The sequence below is a fragment of the Hibiscus syriacus genome, unplaced genomic scaffold (genome assembly GCF_006381635.1).
Source record: "Hibiscus syriacus cultivar Baekdansim isolate YM2019G1 unplaced genomic scaffold, ASM638163v2 tig00110299_pilon, whole genome shotgun sequence".
Lineage (NCBI taxonomy): Eukaryota > Viridiplantae > Streptophyta > Magnoliopsida > Malvales > Malvaceae > Hibiscus > Hibiscus syriacus.
The window spans coordinates 1263318-1286132 of record NW_024062668.1 but is presented as its reverse complement, the minus strand read 5'-3'; the positions used below and the strand labels follow the sequence as shown (position 1 = coordinate 1286132).

The window sequence follows — 22815 nt, the reverse complement described above, 5'->3', positions numbered from 1 at the left end:
TTTTGATGAAATTAGTTGTATAATCTACTTTATAAACCTTATATAATCAATGCACGATATATATTTCAACCTAGAACAAATCAAAACTAGTCTTAAGTTCAAAAATCAATAAAACAGGGGTTTTTGAAATATTACCTTGAAAATTTCAGATTTTGTGAGAATGAGATGTTGTTTGCACGGATTTAATGATGTTAGTATGATCAGAAGTTGAAGAACGATCTAATTCTGACTTGATTCGTTGGTTTTGGAGTAATTTTGAGAGTGGAGAGTGAGAGAGAGGGCGACGATAGAGTGTATGGGTGTTTGGGGTTTTGAGAAAAATGAAGAATTTAGGCATTTAAACCCAAAAATCTGATGGGTGTATTGATGCACAGCAGAGTGCATCGATGCACATTCAAGGAATAAATTGGTGCACCTTCATGGTGTATCGATGCACATTCAAGGGATGCATCGGTACACACTCTAGTGTATCGATGCATTATGCACAAAAATGTCAAAAATCCGTTTTTATAATTCAAAATGTTAAATTAATTAGCTCTAGTGGTATTGGCAACTCATATATTGAAAATTAACTATGTTCAATTAATCAAATCAAATTATTTGAACATACAATTAATTTTCACTAAGAATCATAAACTCCCTCTAAATAATAGCAAAGAATGCAATCAAAAATATTATTTTTATAAGCATTTTCCAAAACTAATTAAAAGTGCTAAAATCATTTTAAACACTAAGTGAAGATAGGTTAGTTAAACCTAATTCTCTCCTAAGTGTCCAAAATCTTTCTTTATCTAAAAGTTTTGTAAAAATATTCGTTAATTGATGCAAAGTATCAACATATTCTAGAACTATATCTTCTTTAATGACATGATCTCTAATGAAATGATGTCTAATTTCAATGTACTTAGTTCTAGAGTGTTGAATGGGATTTTTAGTGTGACAAATAGCACTAGTATTCTCACACTTGATAGGTATGATACTAACTTTAATTCCATAATCTAAAAGTTGTTGTTTCATCCATAAAACTTGTGCACAATAACTACCGACTGAACTGTATTCCGCTTCAGTGGTAGATAATGCAACACAATTTTGTTTCTTTGAAAACCATGAAATCAGCATATTTCCTAGGAATTGGCAAGTAACGGAGGTGATTTTCCTATCTATTTTGCATCCTCCATAATCCGCATCAGAGAAGGCATACAAGCTAAAGCTAGAGTCTCTAGGATAGCAAAGTCCTAAATTAGGAGTGTCTTTAAGGTATCTAAAGATTCTCTTAATATCTAGTAAATGTGATTCCTTAGGGCATGATTGAAATCTAGCACATAAGCAAAGACTAAACATAATGTCCGGTCTACTTGCGGTTAGATAAAGCAAAGAGTCAATCATTGACCTATATAATTTAACATCCGCTCATTTACCTCATTCATCTTTGTCAAGCTTTGTAGAATAGCTCATTGGAGTGGAATGAGGTTTCTCATTTTCCAGTCCAAACTTCTTGAGCATATCCTTGACGTATTTAGCTTGATTGATGAAGATGTCATATTTTCTTTGCTTGATTTGGAGTCCCAAGAAAAATGAGAGCTCCCCCATCATGCTCATCTCGAATTCACTCTGCATTAGCTTAGAAAATTCTTGGCAAAGAACATCATTAGTAGAGCCAAATATTATATCATCAACATAAATTTGTACTACTAATAAATCTTTACCTTTATGATTTAAAAACAATATATTGTCAACCTTCCCTTTTGAAAAACCTTTTTCGATTAAAAAATTTGACAATCTTTCATACCAAGCTCTAGGAGCTTGCTTTAAACCATAAAGCACTTTTGTCAATTTAAAAACATGATCTGGAAATTTTGAATCTTCAAAACCATGAGGTTGTTCCACATACACTTCTTCTTTTATAAAACCATTTAAAATGCACTTTTAACATCCATTTGATATAATTTAAATTCATTGAAACATGTAAATGCTAATAACATTCTAATTGTTTCCATCCTAGCTACGGGAGTGTATGTTTCATCATAGTCTATTTCCTCTTCTTGAGTATAGCCTTGAGCAACAAGACTAGTCTTGTTTCTCACTATATTACCACTTTCATCAAGCTTATTCCTAAATACACATCTAGTAGCTATAGTAGATTTATTACTATGCCTTTCAACTAATGTCCATACCTTACATCTCTCAAATTGATTTAACTATTCTTGCATAGCCATAATCCAATGTTCATCATTTAATACTTCTTTAATATTTTGAGGCTCTATGCATGAGATAAATGCAACATAATTGCATATATTTCTAAGAGAAGATTGAGTTGTTACCCCTTTTGATGGATCACCTATTATCTCACTATCCTTGACATAGTTGTATTCTCTTGGGTAAGATACTTCCCTTTCTTCAATGGTTGGATTCTCAAGAACATCATGAGTTTCCTCATCTTTCATTTCTTCCTTTGATGTGGTTCTACAACGTCATGTCTAACATCATTTGTGTTTACAATACCTATATCATCATTCACACAAGAATCTTTCCTCTAAAGGGAATTATCATCGAAGACACCATGTATAGACTCTTCTACCACTAAAGTTATTTTATTAAATACATGTAAGATTTAGAATTTAAGGGATAACCCAGAAAAATTCTTTCATCACTTTTAGCATCAAATTTGCCAAGATTTTCTTTACCATTATTTAAAACAAAACATTTACATCCAAAAGGATGAAAATAGCTAATGTCAGGCTTTTTATTTTTGAAAAGTTCATATGGAGTTTTCTTCAAAATAGGCCTAATCATTACTCGATTAATAACATAACAAGCGGTATTAGTGGCTTCCGCCTAAAAATATTTTGGCAAATTGTTTTCACAAAGCATGGTTCTAGCCATTTCTTCTAAAGTTCGATTTTTCCTCTTAACAACTCCATTTTGTTGAGGAGCTCTAGGTGCTAAAAAATTATGGCTAATACCATTTGAATTACAAAACTCAGTAAATCCAATATTTTCAAATTCAGTTCCATGATCACTCCTAACACTAGTTATGGAGTAACCTTTTTCGTTTTGGATTACTTTAGAAAACATGATGAATTTTTCTAATGCTTCATCTTTAGTACTTAAGAATAGAACCCAAGTATGTCTAGAATAGTCATCTACCAAGACAAAAGCATATTGTTTTCCACCCAAGCTAGTAGTCCTAGTTGGCCCAAAAATATTTATATGAATCAATAGTAGTACTCTACTAGTTGATACATCATTGATAGATTTAAAGGAAGCTCTTTGATGTTTTCCTTTAGCAAATGCATCACATATTTTATCTTTATCAAATTTTAGCTTTGGCAACCCTTTTACTAAATCTCCTTGAATTACTCGTTGTAAAACACTAATGCTAGTATGTCCTAGTCTCCTATGCCATAACCAACTATCATGCTCATCCTTAGCAACTAGACACAAGTTAGTCATATTTATTGTATCTAAATGCACCATATCTATGTTTCCTATTCTATAACCAAAAAGCATAATCCGATTAGATACAATGTCGATTACTTTATAACCATTAGATTCAAATAAGACATTGTATCCTTTATCACAAAAGTGACTAATACTCAATAGATTATAATTTAACCCATTAACATAAAAAACATTTTCTATTTGTATAGAAGAGGTATTTCTTATTGTACCTATACCTTCAATGTGGCTTTTTGAATTATCACCAAAAGTCACTTCTCCTCCATTTTTGTCTTTAAGCTCTATGAACCGACTTTTGTCTCCGGTCATGTGTCTTGAGCATCCACTATCAAGGTACCATGAGTTTGAATTTGTTTTCTGTGCCTTGTAGCAATGCTCCTTTTCCTACAAACATATATTAAAATTTGATTTTTGGTACCCAATTTCTTTTGGGTTTGATTTTTGGTACCCAATTTCTTTTGGGTCCATATTCATTAGTCTCCAAAATCCTAGTCCTCTTGGGTATCCATTTGTGTAGGATATCCTTATCTTTAGTAGTAATGAGTTCTTTAAGAACCCATATACTTCTAATAATTTTTCCATTTGAGGTTCTTCGGGGACCTCTATGATTGTAGTTTTTAAATTTTTTTCTAACAAAGTTGATTTTTGAACTTTCTCCATTTTCAAAACGTTTTGGTTCAACTTTATTAAAAGAAGCTTTAAGATCATCAATTTTCTTTTGATGATTGCCATGAACTTTTGAAAGTAAGTTATGCAAATCATTATTTTTCTTTTCAAAATCTTTAATTTTGATTTGCAATTCTTTAATCTTACTTTCAAGATCATTGTTGGTTTTGGTCATAAGACTATTTTCATTTTTCAATTTTGAAATATCATTTTTATATTTTGAAAATAAAGTCTTATAATCTGAAGCCAACCCATTATAATCCTTTAATAACTCATCATAAGATAAATCATCTGAATCAAACGAGTTAGAGGTTACCTAAGAATTTTCCCCGATGGCCATTAAGCACAAGTTTTCTACTTCTTGTTCCTCTTTATCGCTCCATGTAGCCACATGATCCTTGTGCTTCTTCTTAGATTGACCCTTTTTCTTCAATTGCGGGCAATCGTATTTGACATGACACGATTTTTTGCACTCATAGCAAATAATAGGGTCTTTCTCCTTCGGTTCATTTTTGAAGCCTTTATTTCGTTTGAATTTTCTTCCTCGGTTGGGCCTCATTAATTTTCTGAACCATTTGGAAAATAATATCATTTCCTCATCATCGTCATCTTCATCCGAATCACTCTCATCTCTTGTGGATTTGAGAGCAACTCTCACGTTCTTCTTTTTCTCCTTCTCCTTCTTTGTCTCGTCAATCTTCTCGAGGTCTACCTCATCTTGAAGCATCATTTCATGAGTGAGGAGAGACCCAATTAACTCTTCGAGAGTTAAAGTCTTTAAGTTTTTAGCCTTGATGATTGTCGTCTTCTTTGATTGCCAAGATTTTGGAAGAGAGTAAACTAACTTCCTTATAATCTTTTCGTTTGGAATGATCTCTCCATATGATTTGAGACCATTGACAATCGTGGAAAATCTATCTGTCATAGCTTTGATATCTTTATATGGTTTCATCCTAAAATTTTCATAGCTATGAGTTAGAAGACTAATTTTAGATTCTTTTACCTCATATGTGCCTTCATGAGTGACTTGAAGTTTATCTCATATCTCCTTGGCGGTTGTACAATATGAGACTCTTCCGTATTCATCCGGTCCAAGAGCACACAAAAAATATGGATAGCCTTTAAGTTGAGCTGGAACATTCTTGTCTCTACTTCACTCCACAATCTTGAATGAGTGGAAGGAATGAAGTATCCGTCTTCTATGATATTCTATGCTCCCATGTCACTTGCTTGAATAAAGTACCTCATTATATTCTTCCAATAAGCATAATTAGCTCCATTGAAGAAAGGAGGCTTGTTGACGGGCATAGAATCAAGACCGAAGTCGGAGTTTGAAGTGGAGGCCATTGATGACTTGAATATCGATATAACTCTTCCCTAATCGACTCAAGAGGCGATTAAACCTTAAAATAAGTGAGGCTCTGATACCAATTGTTGAGTCAATCAATCGACGAATCAGCCAAGAGGGGGATGAATTGGCAATAAAAATTTTGGTGGAAGCTTTTGCAGAAAATTGAAAAATATTGCACAGCGATTTAGAGTAGTTCGACTTTCTCAACCAAAGTCTACGTCTACTACCTTAGCTATCCACACTAAGGATTTTCCAATAAATTCACTAATTTGTTCTTTCTTTTGAGGACAAAGAGTAACCTTACAACTCCCTCATGAATTATACCCCAAATTCTTTAGAACACTTTCTCCCAAAGAGAAATACACAAATTTGCAAACTTACAGAAAAACCTCACAAGGTAAGATGTTTGCACAATTCTAGAACAAAGAAGGAACACTCAAAAATGAATACAATATAGCACAATAAATGTTATTGAAAGCAAAATGAATATTGAATGAAAAATAGCCTTGAAATGCTCAAACTTGAGGTTTGATGCTTTCTCTTTGATTCTCTAGCTTCTCTTCTTAATTATTGTTGATCAATGGCTCCTAAGCTTGTTTAGATACTCCTTGGATCACTTCTGAACGTTGGAGATCATTAGTGGAGTCAATAGAGTCGTTATTGTGTGAAAACAATTAATAAAACAGTTGGGAGTGTATGGTGCATTGATGCATAGCCAACGTGCATCGGTACACTATGTGTAAAATTCAAATATTTCGACTGTTATAAGACTTAGTGCATTGGTACACTAGGAGTGCATCGGTACACTAATTACATTCGATGTTTCAAACAAGCCAGGATTGCATCGATGCATGGCATGCGCATCGATGCATGGCATGCGCATCGATGCATGGCATGCGCATCGATGCATGGCATGTGCATTGGTACACAAAATACATTCGATGTTTCAAAATATTCAAGAGTGCATCGATGCATTACTTGTTCATCGGTACACAAAATGCATTCGAAATGGGTGTGCATCGATGCATCAAATGAGTGCATCGGTACATCCCTTCATAAAATTGATTTTTGGCTCGATTTTGGTTCGAAATACTTTGTAAAAATTGTTTCAAAAATATTTTAAGTTTAAAGAACAATTTTACACTTTAGTAAGGATTGAGATTGATCTTTGAAAAACTTGGAGAAATATTTTGATATTCGAATAATTGAATCGAATATACTTTGAAAAAAATTGTAAAATCTTAAAATTCATTTATACTTAATTTGTTATATTGAAACTTCAAAATGTTTTCAACAAATGTGCTTTTAGATTATATATTGTTCGTTTCATAATCAATATTTCAAATCATAATCATTTTCCAATCATTCTCATAAAAATCATAATTTGGGTAATTCGTACCCTAAACATTCATAAGACATTTATAAACATCATGAAAATAATAATCCATGCTTAAGATAGAAAACATACTTTATGTAATGCGAGGTTGACTTATCACAATTCGTCCTCAATCAAAATAGCTAAATAAGTAAATTGCATTCACTTTCACACTTGATTAATAAATAAAAATATAAGTCTCACTAAGCTTTAGAATTAATCATTTGTTCTCAAATGTTTCAACTATCCAATTTTATCAAAATTTCATGCTCTCGCAGTTTGCACTATCTTCAAAGAAATATTATTTTTTATTAATATACATACTTAAAAAGTATTATGTTAATATCAATGAAAACTAGACTCAAATATGAATCTAACCATATAAATAACTTCTTCTATTTCAACTTGTACAATTTATAACGAATTTTCAAATTTGGCTAACAGAAGTTGTTTTGAGCAGAATTTGCTGTCATGTTTTCTGACCTATTCTCGATTACAAATTCATATCTTTTTGTATATACCTCGAAATCAGTAGACATTTATTATAGACAAAACTATACTGATATACAAATCTAAGGTATAAAATTCATCCTCTAATCATTTCTATATAATTTATGGTTAATTTCTAAACTAACTATTTGAATCATTAATTTCTAGACAATTTTCCTTAATTTGCATCCTTAATTCTTTTCCCTAATTCTATAAGCTTAATAAATGAACATATAGGCTAGAATCACAATTCATATAGCATGGAAATCACCTTTTATCGTAGTAATTCCAAAATTGGCTTATTTCAAGCCAATGTTTGTTCTATAACATAAATACAAATTAAATGCACTCACCTTTGTCTTGCTATCGAACCTTCTCCACGATAACCTTCTCGATCTGAAACTTTTTCCTTCCCTTTCGAGCTATTCGAATCACTAGTTTTACCGTGATATGAAGATGTCATACAATAACATAGAATGTCCATACTACATGTTAGTATCAAACTAACATAATCTAAGCGTAATTATAAAATTAGATAGAAATAAAATTGATGCTTAAATCATTATAAAACTAAATCGTACTTTCATCGTAATTTCAAACTTCTTAAAAATATTTCCTTAAATTCCATAAGTTTTTATTTCTATTATCAACCCTTCAACTTTTTTCAAATACAAAATCAAGCCACTAATTATGAATTCTTTCTAGAATTCACCTTAATTTTTCCATTAAATTCATAATAATCCCTCACCATTTAGATCATTGCACTTTAATTTATAAAATTTCCAGCACCTTATAAAAATTCTTAAACAAATACTTTAACATTCAAAAACTAGTAATTTCGTCCTAAACTATCTTATACTTTTTGAATTCGACCATCCATCTTTATAAACTTAACATTTGATCCCAACTCAATAGATGAACTTAAAAGCCAGCATGTCCATAAAATTTCCAGTATTATAATATTTTACCCAAATGATACATTCACATTTAATAAAATTGAAATCAAGTTCCTATAATATTGAGATCTTTCGAATTCTACCCTTAAACTTTACCAAACTTGCAATTTGGTTCCAATCAACTTTCTAACTTAAATTTCCAGCATTTCAAATATTAAAAATCAGCATTGAACCTTTCAAATATCTCATTCTTGCAATAATGTTCCACAATTTTCAAAACTTGTTTATTAACCCTTTTTCTTTTTCAAGCTTCCAAATTGGTCTCCAAATCATATGAAACACTTCTAATATCAATACTAGACCATAGGAATTATTTCAACATTTTTCCCTAAATTTCCCTAATGGTCGAATACCCTAAGTGAATTAGGGCTTGATTTTCATTCAATTTCAAGCATGAATTCAACCTCCTAACATTAAATTCATGCATTTCCAATCATCCTAACATCAAATTAAATCAAAATCCATTCAAAACTCCATAAAGCCTAATTTGGTCAAGCATAACATAAGGCTTTTACACATGATTTTAATCATCATACATGCTTTAGGATTAATCACTAACATCAAAACTATAAAAATCCTTCATCAATTCTTCAAAATCCATAAACCCTATATAAACCGTAACTTTCAATCTCAACACATAATCATCCTCACTATGAAATATTGGTACCAAATGATAGAGAATTTCATGTAGGTTAATTCTCTATCTAATAGCTTAATCCAAAAATCAAGTGTATGAATTCAAAAATCAAAATAAAATTCTTACCTTGGTGAGCCAGTGGTTTCGGCCAAATGAAATAAAATAGCTGAAAATAAGTTGATTATCTTGATTAGTCTAGTATTTAATAATTAATACACTTGGCACTAAATTAATTAAATTGAATTTAAAATTCAATTCCTAAGAAATTCAATTTTTATCGTTAATGAACCTTGATAATTACCAAATATCATTTTCTTATTATCCATTAAAATATTCCTTGGTCAAAGATAAATAAACTTATCTTTGACTTTTCACTTCGGTCATGCAATTTTTGAAAATTGCATTTTAATCATAAAATATTCCACTATTCCAACAAATCTGAAAAATTACACTCATCTGAGTTAAATTTCTCTGATCTAAAATATTGGAATAATATTTCCAACCATTTTTTAACATCCTTCAAATTTTCTTAAATTTTCGGTTCGATCTGATTATGGATCTTTTCATGTTCAAACAAAGGGTGCAAAAATCTTTCTCGTGATTCTCTTAACAATCTGCAAATTTGACTCTTGCCCTTTTTACCTCAAGGCAAAAACTCTAACCATATCCACATTATATGCAATATAATATAGCTTGCTTTGATTTTATTACCGAACTTTATCGCTTTATAGCTTTTAACACAAATCTCGTATCGAAAAATCTGATTTCCATAAAAATTCTTGTTTTAAATCAAACTTTTCATTTACGTGCTAAAATATATAGCTTTTCAAAAGTATATTTTTAGTCCCTAAACTCTTATAAGTTTATACTTTAGCCACCAAACTTTCAAAACTTATATTTTAGTCACTAGCTAAAATTTGGGGTATTATACTAAAACATTTTACCGAGAATATTAAAGGCAAAATTTTGACATGGAAAACTAAATACGTTGATTGGATATATTTTATCAAACACCTTAAAATCGAAAAACAAATCATTGAAACTTCTTTTTCCCTTATCAAACATACCCTTAGTAGGCGTTTGGTTCGTAAAACAAACATTACCAGGAGGAATAATTTTTTTCCAGAATTACATTCTCACGTTTGGTTCACAGAATAATTTTCCCCCAATAGTAGCATTTTTTTGTTAAAATGGTGAGAATGTCTTTACATCCAAATTTTTAGGTATCAGACAATTCCCACCACTTTGGATAAGAATACCCTTAGACTAATGAATTCTTTTTATAATGATCCTTTTCAATTCTTTTTTTTTACTTTAATTAAAATTATAAATATAATAATATACAAAGAGTTTAATTTAGTAAAATAATAATAAATTTGAGTATTTAAAATTTATTTTATATTTTTAATAATCAATATATTAATTATTTATAATTTTATGAGGTGAAAAATAATATGATTATAAAAATATAATTTAAAATAATATCTAACTTCAAGTTCTTAAAAATTAGATCTTATACATTGAAAATAATATCATTGTCCACTCAAGATCGTAATATTATTTTTTTCATGTTATATTGTGTTTTATATAAATAAATATGATGCTTATAAAAATTATTTAAAAATATAAATTTAATATACTAATTATATATTAGATGTATTTTTTCTCAAAAGTTAGATAGTATAAAGATTAAAGTATTTCTATCAATTTTCATTCAAATATTTACAATTTAATATTAAAGTTTAACTCTTTTTTTAAAAACATATATCACAAGGATAATTTGGTAAAATATTCATTCAAGTAATCTTATGTTCCTTCAACCAAACACTGTAATTTTACATTCCTGCTAAACAAACCAAACAAGGTAATATAATATTTCCATAGTAATATTATTCACAAATGTAATCTTACATTCTGTAAATCAAAATGGTATTTCTACTATTAACAAAATGGGTAAACTAAGTTATTCTTAAACTTTATTCTCTTTTCTATTCCACTAATTGTATTTTTAAATTTTTAATTTGCCTACTCCGGTTTTGATCATTCTAAATTATTTTATTATTATTTCTATATGGTGTGATATTTTTTATTATTATTTAATATAAAAATAATTTAAAATATAAAATAAAAATAAAAGGTGTCCATTATTCACTTGCATTGGACGCCGTCGTTGATGGTCATAGATGGTGATTGTTCGGTCTCAGATTTTATCGATCGCTTCATATCGACCAACTGCGTCTGAATTCGACCTTCATTTTGTCATAACATGCTCTGAATCCAATCAAAAGTAAGAAAATCAAAACGTCAACTGCCATCGACCGCCGTAGATGGTGGTCGTTCAGTCCTAGATTTCATGAGTTGTTTCACCTCGACCCCTGAGTCTGAATTCGAACTTTATTTTTTTGGAATGTGCTCTGAAGCCCATGAATAGGAGACCTAAAGTGAGTAAATCAAAATGTTTCAATAGAGATTCTTAGATTTTTTGATATTTTATAGTGAAACAATCACTAGATTCAGACTCAGCGTGTCAAAACGGGTATCTCGGTACAATTTGGGATCAAATGACTATTGGTTTCTAAGGCCAAAGTGGTCGATCGTGGCCAATGATAAAGAAATAAAATTTTATTTTATTATTTATTTTAAATTATTTTTATATTTTAATAATAAAAATATCACATCTTATCAAAATAATAGTAAAACTTTTATAGTAACCAAAACATGAGTAATTTCAAAATTCAAATAAATTAATTAAAAAATTGAATGTATAATGAATCAAATAGAAGAAAATAAACTTCAACGAGGAATGATATAATTTACTATAATAAATTTTTGGTGCACTTTTTTTCTCTTCCGTGTACTTTGATTATAGATAAAGATTTTTATTGAACACCCTTTTTTGGGGGGGGGGGGGAATATATGACCACTTATTTAAAATATTATAACTATATTTTTATATAAATTGTTTTATTTCACATGCATTATGAATGTGATAAAATTTAATAGTATTTAAAATTTATAATAATCTAATTTTATTTTATTTCTTTAGGATAAGGAAAGAATGAAAGAAACAGTATACAAAATCCTGGGGAATTCAATGATGCCAAAATCAAAAGGAATAAAATAATAATCATTATTATAAAATATTTATCATTCTTTGATACCAGAATCAATCATACATAGCAAAAATGAAGTGGGGGAAATAACTGTATAACATAATTCAAAATATGTACTTCAAACATGGGATCCAGAAAAGGCGGGCATCATCAGTTCAAAGATCCTTCCAAAACACCAATTATATCAGACAGGTATCCCCAATTCAGATATCTTCCTCACCCTTTTGTCAAGTGAAACCCTCTGCTGCCTCAAAATCGATACTATCGAAGCAACCTAACAATAAAGTTTATCGTTAACGACATCAAGGATGAGTTTCTAAACTGCAAAGAAGATAAACAAAATGCACGGCTTGCCTCTGCTCGTAGTCTCAACGCGTCCCTGCCAGGGATTTCTCGCAGTCTATCCTTCAAATCTATAAAGAACGTTAAAGAAACTGTAAAGATACAAATATCACCCCGTAATATTTAAAAACAATCCGTAGGATCTACCAGTTCCCGTTCTTCAACCCTTATTAGAGCTATAAAAACGTGTGGATAAGGATGACAATTGGAATTGCAAGGTGTATCGTGATGTCGATACCAATCTCATCTTGACATTGATGCCAAGTTCAAGCAGCCTGCTTGACCACAAGGCCAATCTAAGTGCTACTGTAGGCTTACCGAACGATATAGTCTAAAGGAGATTACAGGGGGAAACAAGATATTTGAAAGCACCAGTTTCATCAAACGTAAATAATGACAAACTATAGATATGAGAAGTCAAAGTCAGTCAAGGCTTCCCAAAGGCCCAACATGGCAACAACTGTTTATCAAAGGATAACAATATATATATATATATATACGCGCACACACATATAATGAAAAGGTGAGCTTTGATCATACCTGCGGCTTCTGCCTCAACCTTGTAAACTGATTTGGCAAGACGGTGAATTTGACCTCCAGCATTCCTACGCATACAACATGGAATAGTTAAACATGAAAAATAGTGATAATTTAGAACCGTAACATTAAAGAAAATCATACTACATACAAGAGCTCCTTATGGCCACGCTTCATATCCTTCTCTGCAAGAGCTGCCCTTTCAAGCAGCTTAGTGCTCTCCTTTTTCGTCAAATCAACAGATACATTTAACTCTTTTACATTCTTCTCAGCCCTAAGAAATTTTGCCTGCACGAAAGTTTAGCCGAAAGGCAACGCATACGGGAGCTTAGAATCGAACCTTAAGTTGATACGCATAACATCTAGATCCTGAGGTTTTTGCTTTGGCTTAGGAAAGAATTCAAAATGGCAGGTCAAGCAGCAGATATAGTGCAAGCAAACATTATACTTATAGTTCCACCAAGTAAAGGAAACTTCTACCATATTAACAGGATAGCTACCTCTTCACTTTGAAATTTACGAAATAGAAGCCTTCTTGGCCCTGCAATAAATAGTCTGGCATCAGTTTGTATTAAATTTAAAAGCCAGAGTAAACAGAAAGTTGGGCACAGAAGTCAAATGAAAGGATAAAAAAACATTAAATATTTTCCTTTCGTAACTTGAACATGAGATCTAAAGAAGGTGAAACGGATGCCGGAAGGAGGATGTAATTCGGAGAAAATCAATGAAACCTACCCTCGTAATCCAAGGGGTACAATATCATCACAGGTTATGAAAATATTAAATCTTTTGGGTAAATAAACTATAACGACTACAACTTCTAGTTAATTATTGCCAGTTTGCAGGGAAAATTTGGTTTTAAGTCTCTGATTTATAAGGCACTAAATGCATGTCAAATGCAGATTTACTAACAACAACATAAACAACGCCAATGACATCATCAACCCCCTTCAATGCCCCCAGAAAAAACATCGTATTGCACTTCCAAATTGCACTTCTTACATCTTTAAATATTAGAATCACAATCCCATTTTCATCAATTGATTATAACAAAAAGAAATTGCTGCAAATACTGCTTTCTTCATTGGTTTACAGGTGAGATAAGATTCAAGTGTTACATGCAGGGGTGTAAACGAGCTGAGTTAAGCTCGAGTACTGTTGAGCTCGAAATCATGAATTGAAGATCGTAGAAGCTCGAAATGACAAAAAAATATCTTAAATTTAATTCGATTTAAGTCTCAAACTCAAACATCAACCTTAAATACATAAAAATCTTATATTGTATTTAAAAAAATCAACACACAAATATTAATATTATTAATAATTTATTTGTTAAAATAATAAAATCTTAATATATTATATTTTCAAGTTGCTCTAGACTTTTTCGAGTCGAATATCAAATAGCTCATTTCGGCTTGTTAAGAACTCGAGTCAAATTCTTTCGAGTCAAATATTGATCGAGCTTTGACCAAGTCGATTTCGAGAAACTCACTATCTGTTTCGTCTTATCTAGCGCACTAGTTACATGAAACTGTAGAATAGGAAATGATAATCGGGAAAAAAACAAACCTGGCATGAGAAAGAGAGCAGCAGTAATAGTAATCCCAACGGCTGCACCTGGGTGTTCCTTTGCACTCATCACCCCCTCTTTTTTTTGTAATTGAGAAAAAAAGTTACTAATTATCCAGTTATTAAAACCCAAAAATTAATCAAATAAAAAATAAACCTTTAAGTTTGTTGAAAAAAGCATCTTCATAGGACTTATACTGGGAAGATGCCAGCGGTAGAAAATCCTGTAAAACCCAAAAATTCATAATCATTTGTTTAAATTATTCCTAAATAACTACATGATACGGAATTAAATCAATAACAGTGTTATAACGGTTATATAATAAGAAATAAATAAGAAACCTGGAAAGAGCGTATATGGTTAGAAGAGTTATGGAGAAGGGAACGAGCAGAGCGAATGGCTGAGTCTTTGGAATCTTTAAGGCTTCCGATTGCCTGCAATTCCTCAACCCATGGTTTTGTTGCAGAATCATTACTGGCAGCAGCAGCAGCAGCCGCCGCCTTGGCGGCACCTTCTTCTCCTCTCATTTCTCTTTCCGATGTCACAAACAAATCCTAACTCCGATCCGATTCCGATCTCTCCCTTCTATTTTTCCTTTCTTTGTTTGCGCTTGACCCTTCTTTTTCCCCCTAAACTATGCCTCGTTGCTTATTTACCTGTTTCTTGAGAAAATTTATTCTCAAATGACAATTATACTTGCTATATAAATAACGGTTTCGAGTTCGCATTTTATAATTTGGAGTTAAATTATAAAAGTTGTTCTCAATTTAATGTTGGGACAGTCTATTATCTTATCTTTTTTTATCTTATTATATATGAGAATAAGGATCAACTAAAGTGTTTTTATTATGCTTAATTGCTTATATTATATGTATTTGGGTAAACTACATAAATTGTCAATATATTTTAATAAGTTTACTTTTATACTAATATTTTAAAGGCTTGAGTATAAAATAAATACCTAAATTATAATGTTTTAAAATAGGTGAATAAATTATTTTTAACTCATCTAAGTGTCTAAAGTTATAAATATTATTATTTTAGGTGTCTCACGTTACAAACGTTATTACTATAGGTGTCTCGATGTTAACGGCTGTTAAAAAATTTCATTAAGTGACATATGTTATAATCTAATAATTTTAAAATTACTCCAACCACCGGTCATCTCTCGCCACCCATTCGCCGGTGGTGCACCACCAATACGTCACCGACTACCCATTAACCCGTTACAACTCTTAATATCGTCTCAAAACCTAAAATTCTCAAATCTCAATTATTCAATTCCTTAAATTTGGTCATGATAATCGGCTGTGATAGCCGACCATTTGATTGGTCGTTTAATCGGTCTTTGGCTATGGAAGCAGGAAGGGGAAGGGGGAGAGGTGCAACCGAGCAGGGGAGTGAAAGGGGAAAGGGGGAGAGAAGGGGAAAGGGGGAGAGAAAGGGAAAGGGGACACAGGAATGTTTTTTTATTATTAAGCTAAGGTGATTATAAGTAGTATTTGTTTTAAATATATTCTCAATCATTTGACAACGAACGCTCAATCACTCTACTGTAGTCGTTGGTGTTCAAACTCATGACCTCTAAGAACAACAACGATTTCTTTAACCACCAAGATAAGTTGGTTCATGCAAAGAGAAGTTTTTTTTTAATAATATTGTTATTTTAAAAATAAAAATTTTAATATTTTACTATTGTGACAGATGTCACTTAAAGGATTTTTTTAACGGTCTTTAAAAACAATATATCTAAAATAATAATGTTTGTAACGTCAAACATCTAAAGTGATAATGATTATAACTTTAAAAACCTAGATGAGTTAAAAAATAGTTTAAGCATCTATTCGTGAAAAATAATATAATTTAAACATTTTTTTATACTTAAGCCTATTTTAAAAAAAATAATTTAATCATTAATATTATCAGTATATAACAAATTAATCACTCAACATTAGTAGGTATTATTTGGGAAATGAAATGTTAAATCGTATGTTAAATTAGTTAATATGATATTGTTTAGTCAGGCGAAACAATCATTTTAACGATTGTTTAACTCAGTTTTCCTTTTTTATTAGCAAAAAGGTATAAGACGCCCCTGTACGTAAAAAAATAATAGGAGTAATCTTATTATTTTTTTTATTAGCAAAAAGGTATAAGACGCCCCTGTACGTAAAAAAATAATAGGAGTAATCTTATTATTTATTTTTTTAACGTGGTCCTTCAATTCACAAAAATAAATTTAATGTGATTTTTTGATTGATATTTTTCGTCGTTGACTGTTACGGTATTGATTTGACAATCACGGTGTTGATTTGATAGTCCACAATGGTTAATAACGTGGTGAATAACATGAAAAAAAGACTAAATTGATAATCCAAACATTGTAGATGAATTGTCACGTTAATATCTTAGACCGTCACGTCAATATTATGAATTATCATGTCAGTATCGTAACAATCAAACGACGAAAAATATTAGTTAAAGTGTCATATTATATTTATTTTATGAGCTTAAGAGTTGCATTAAAAAATAAAATGAATATTGCATTAATTTTTTTTAAAAATACAAAAATCTCTGATATTTTTTTATTTTTTTATTTTTCTTTCATCTTCATCAATTATTCCTTGCATGTGGTTTTTTTTTACTTTTTTTATTTTGCCTTCTTCATCTATTATTCCTTACGTATGTTGATTTATATACAAAAGAAATACATTTTTTAATATTTTTATATTTGATGTGTCATATTAGTTTTTTATTACGTATAACAATTATTAATAATAAGTGATTGATTTTTCATAAATCGATAACATTAATGATTAATCATTACGTTTGAAATATTAGTAAAAAAGTTATTTAAATATCAATGGCCATTTATATAATTTACCCTTTAAGATTTCATAAACAATGGAATCTGATTTGTTTTTAACTCTTACCAACAAAGATAGAGATTAAATTCTTTAGTCACCTGATTTTAATTAAAAAAAATCTTTAGGTACTAAAAATTAATTTAAGATATAATTCAGATACATATTTTTATATCAAGTCTTTTTTTTTTCTTCATCATTTATTATTCCTTACATATGGTTGATTTATGTACAAACATAAAGATACTTTAATTTTCATGTTCAATGTGTCTCATTAGTGGAGAAAGAATCTTGATGTGATCATTTATATAGTTTGCCTTAAAAAAATCATATACTATGAAATTTGATTTGTTTTCAACTCTCACCTACAAAGATAGAGATTAGAGAGGCATCAAATAAAGTTAATCTAAATTTAGTAAACTAATTCTCAAAGTCAAACCCCAATTAAAAACAAATCTAAATATTCCTAGACTTAAATTGACCCTTGATAAAATTATCCAATCCAAATCTAATCCAGTTAGGTTAGCTAATAATGGAGTTTGATTGTCCTATAACGAGGAAGAAGAAAAAAGTAACGTTTCAGCCATTTCTTTCTCCTCTTCAATCAAAAATTCAACCCAAAGTTATTCTTCTTCCCATCTTTTTGTTTCTGTCTTGTTCAATCTCACTGCCACCAACAATCAAGAAGAAAACAAGACGGTAGGAGGTAAAAGAAAATCTGGGATTTGTGGTTTAATTTCGTGTTCTTTAATCTGTCTTGTTTTGAATCATTGATTTCTATTTTGAAAGGATTTAGAACAAGAATTTAATTGTATTGGTGATGTTTGCTTATGACAGAATCCTTAAAGGAACAGGAAGAAGAAGAAGAAATTCGATTGAGGAAGGAGGAAGCTATGGCGGAAAATTACTGGTGTTACCAATGCTCTCAAGTGGTGACTCCCGTTATGGAAATTGAGATTCATTGCCCGTTTTGTCAAGGCGGGTTTATCGAACAAATGAGTGGCGGTGCTAGGGACGGTGGTGTAGACATGGATTCCGTCGTGGGATCCGACCGAGCACTCTCCTTGTGGGCGCCTATCTTGTTAGGTATGATGAGCAATCCCCGCCGTCGTCGAAGATTCGGTCCTATCGACATCGAAGAAGACGGTAATGGTAATGGTAATGGTAATGGTAATGGTAATGGTAATGGTAATGGTAATGGTAATGGTAATGGTAACGGTGAAGCTCGGAACGAGGGAAATAATGATTTGAATCGTGAACTTGAATCGATCGTCAGGAGGAGGAGGAGGAGTTCCGCAACTATTTTGCAGTTGCTTCAAGGCATCAGAGATGGGATTGCATCCGAAGCGGAAAATTACGATAACGATCGGGCGGATTCGGGTGCGATCAGGGATCGAGAGAGGGAACGGGAGCGAGTGATCTTGATCAATCCTTTCAATCAGACTATCGTCGTCCAAGGTTCTTATGATTCCAATCAGAGTGGTCTAAACTCGAACTCGAGCCATACAAGGTCTCTAGGCGATTATTTCATGAGTCCTGGTCTGGACTTATTGTTGCAGCATTTGGCGGAAAACGACTCAAGCAGATATGGCACTCCGCCGGCACAGAAAGAGGCGATCGAAGCCTTGCCCACCATGAAAGTTGAGGAGACGTTGCAATGCTCCGTGTGCTTGGATGATCTCGAGGCTGGTATGGAAGCAAAAGAAATGCCATGTAAACACAAGTTTCACAGCCAGTGTATATTGCCATGGTTGGAGCTTCATAGTTCTTGCCCGGTCTGTAGGTATCAAATGCCTGCTGATGAATCGAAACTCGATCAGGAGAGGCCGAGGGCTAATACTAATACCAACCAAACAGAAAACGGAAACAATGTTGACGGTATCGGTGAAGGGAGTGAAAGCGACGGGAGAAGCGAGAATGGAAGAAGGTTCACAATGCCATGGCCGTTCAATGGTTTGTTCTCGTCGGGGTCTCAATCCCACGGCCGTTAATGACTCGGTTGTATTAGCATAGCTTCCTCCAGTTCCTGAAGATCCTGCCTTGCCTATCACGTAGATAGTTGTTTTGGATTGAATTTGAGAAACCTCGGAAGAATTTGTGCTTTTGTTGTCAATTTTCCTGCATCCTGATAATATGTAATGTCCATTCATTTGTTGATTTATGTAATTTGGTGTATGTTCCAATTGGACAAATTAAATAACATTCGGTTATATGGACAAAATTTAATCAGACATGAGCATCATTATGAAAATAACAAAAATATTCAGTTCGCAGTCAAAATTTTGATTACAGACGCAGTTTCAATCCGATGCAGAGCAACAACAGAATCCCCTTGCTGGCAGAGTCCCAGTGACTTTGCATGCTTTATAGCAAACCCCAAAGCTTCCTCTGTTGTCTCTTCATGGGATGCTCTTGCGGATCCAGCGTATAACACCGGGATCAAACCACGGAATACCAAACTGTGCCTGACGGCCATTTCATCGCTGCACGACCAGTCGAAAGAGTCCGTCTTTACCTCCGGGACTACCACCGATAAAATCGGCTTCCCCGGCCTGTACTTAGCCACCAGCTTCGCGGTACTTCCTCCCCTTGTTAACACCAATATAAGGGCTGCACTTGCTGAATTCGCTGTTTTAACAGCTGTGGCAGCCAAGCTCTCTAGGGGACTCATCGGCACCGGCGAGTGTTTCAAGATCCTTTTGAACACGTCTTCATAATCGATCGTGCTTTCAGCTTCTATGCATATTTTAGCCATCGTCCGGACCGCAAGTTCCGGGTAAGCTCCGGCAGCAGTTTCGCCGCTTAACATCACGCAGTCCGTTCCATCGAGAACCGCATTGGCAACGTCGGTGGCTTCGGCTCTGGTCGGCCGGGGAGACTTTATCATGGACTCCAACATCTGCGTCGCGGTCACAACGGGTTTGCCTTGGATGTTGCACTTGTAAACCATCACCTTTTGTGCTAGAAATATCTTTTCAATTGGAATCTCCATTCCAAGATCACCTCGTGCCACCATAAACGCATCCGAATGTGTAATGATGTCATCAAAATTCGCCACCCCTTCTTGATTTTCAACCTACCACATAAAATTTCCAGGGAAAACAATATAACCAACTACACATCACATCATACATGAACACTTCTTGAGACATACATGCATACCTTGGACATGAGGAGAATGTTCTTAGCATGATCTCCGAGCAGCTTCCGAACCTCGATCAAATCCGAGCCTTTTCGAACGAACGAGAGAGAGCAATCATATCGATTTTGTTGGGAACTCCCCATCCCATGATATCTTCCTTGTCTTTCTCCGTCAAGGTCGGGAGATCAACAATGACCCCCGGGAGATTAACATTCTTCCTCTCGCCGAGGACAGCGGAGTTTTCGCATCGACAGTGGACCAAACCCTTGTCCGTGTCACAAGACAAGACCGCGAACGAGATTGTCCCGTCGGAACACAGTATGACCATCCCGGGTTTCACGTCATGGGCCAACTTTTTTGTAACTCATGCTTATCAGTTTCGCATCACCTTTGATTTCATAGTCAGTGGTGATGGTGATTTCTTCACCCTGCTTCAGCTGAACTTTACCGTCCTTGAGAAAACCTGTTCGAATCTCAGGACCCTGGGTTCAATTTTCACGTATGAAAAAACATTTGGGTTTGATCAACTCAACTTTATACCAGTGTACGTAACTAGCATCAAAGCAAGTACTATATAACATACGACTTAAGAAGTACTATATAACATACGACTTATTTTAGATGTATATTAAAAACTCCTATGTTAATATGATGAGTTAAAGTGTTTATAATAAGATATCCATATTAATATTTCAATAGGAATAATTAATATAATTCACTGTTTGAATCAACTAATGGTATTATAACATTATAGAAGTATATGTCCCAGTGGTTAAATGGTATTGATACCCTCTTATCTAGGTTTGAAGTCTGCCCCACCTCAATTATCAAAGACGTATATGATCACATTATGCCAAGTTATAATAAAAGCGATAAATTTTAAATTTAAATCTAGTAAGAGGATCAAAACTAAAATTTGACCACGATACCCTACTTGTATAATTTAGGGTAAACTACACCACATACCATCAAACTTTAGGCGTTGTATTATTTATATCACACTTTATAGGACTAAACTTTGATTTTCGTTTCAATTATATCACTAAGTCATTAATTTATTAACATTAAGATCAAAACAAAAGTTGTTCTGGTGAGGTGCATATGTCAGCAGTCATCAGCCACATAATCATGTCGTTAATAATTTAATGGTTCAGTGGTATAATTAAAACAAAAATCAAAGTTTAGTACTATTATTGATAAAATTGAAAGTTCAGTGGTATAAACGATGCAATGCCTAAAAATTGATGGTGTTTGATGTAGTTTACCCCTTACTTTATTTTCTAGTAATCTGAAATGTAGGAGATGGAAGATTAAAGATGGAACATATTTCTTAAAAGTTGTGATTGTTCAAAATTATTAATACGAAATGGTAAAACACTAGGATTTAGATCTGATTAACGTTGATTGTTGAAAAGGAAAAAAGAGAAAGATTAGGCAACTAAAAGAATTGAAAAGACGATATTGGAAGCACGTAAGCACCTTGGTATCGAGCATGACGGCGCAGATGATACCAGTACTGATCATGGCGGCCCTGAGATTATCAAGAGTCTCTTGATGGTAGGCGTGAGATCCATGAGAGAAATTGAAACGAGCGACGTTCAGCCCAGCTCTCAAAAGTTTCTCGATCATCGGGACGGACCTGCACGAAGGCCCCAGCGTGCACACGATCTTCGTCTTCGGCTTGTTCTCCATTCCAGCTCCTGTACTTACACCATTATTCATTTTTCTTCTCCTTTTTCTTTGTATTTATTGAATTATTTATATATTGAAGCAAAGAATAAGCATTTGTAAGAGGAAATCAAACCTCAAGCAGACCCCGTTCTCGTCTCCCATTTCCCCAGGTGTATAACTAATAGCAGATGTGTAGAACAAATCAAATGAATTTGATCTTTTCTCCAGAAATTCAGTTTATACACGAAATGACGACCACTTGATTTATCTATTTATTTGTAAAATAATATAATGAAATATATGTATGGTAAAGAGGTAATTATGGATAAATTGAAACTATAACTTTTTTCTTATTATGAGGTTAAATACTTAATGATAAAGAAATTTATTATTATTATTATTATTATTATTATTATTATTATTATTATTATCTTATTCGATTTAATTAGATTAATCTATAATTGCATGAATCAAATTACCTCATGATAAAAGAAATGATATTATTCTTTGAGGAATTGAATTCAGGCATCATAAATATCATATGTGTAAATGTTCAATGTTGGAAGGTTAATAGTTATCTTTAAACATATATTGACTTGTATTTACCCAGATTAATCAAAAATTAAATTGTTAAACATATATT

General features: G+C 32.4%; 2 protein-coding genes and 1 pseudogene across 2 annotated transcripts; 1 reads left to right on the top strand and 2 right to left on the bottom strand.

The window, feature by feature from the left end:
* Positions 1-688: 688 nt before the first annotated feature.
* On the bottom strand, positions 689-22193 carry LOC120116533 (annotated as a pseudogene).
* Positions 12047-15140, bottom strand: LOC120116534 (RGS1-HXK1-interacting protein 1-like). The gene is made up of 8 exons (XM_039137001.1): positions 14837-15140; positions 14652-14718; positions 14495-14572; positions 13426-13466; positions 13077-13213; positions 12929-12993; positions 12401-12459; positions 12047-12320 (listed from the first exon to the last, which is right to left on the bottom strand). The coding sequence occupies exons 1-8, from the start codon at positions 15020-15022 to the stop codon at positions 12231-12233; spliced, it is 723 nt and encodes a 240-aa protein (XP_038992932.1). The 5' UTR covers positions 15023-15140; the 3' UTR covers positions 12047-12230.
* Positions 16821-19494, top strand: LOC120116597 (E3 ubiquitin-protein ligase SIRP1-like). Its single transcript, XM_039137036.1, has 3 exons — positions 16821-16835; positions 17918-18065; positions 18197-19494. The coding sequence occupies exons 1-3, from the start codon at positions 16821-16823 to the stop codon at positions 19348-19350; spliced, it is 1317 nt and encodes a 438-aa protein (XP_038992967.1). The 3' UTR covers positions 19351-19494.
* Positions 22194-22815: the final 622 nt, after the last annotated feature.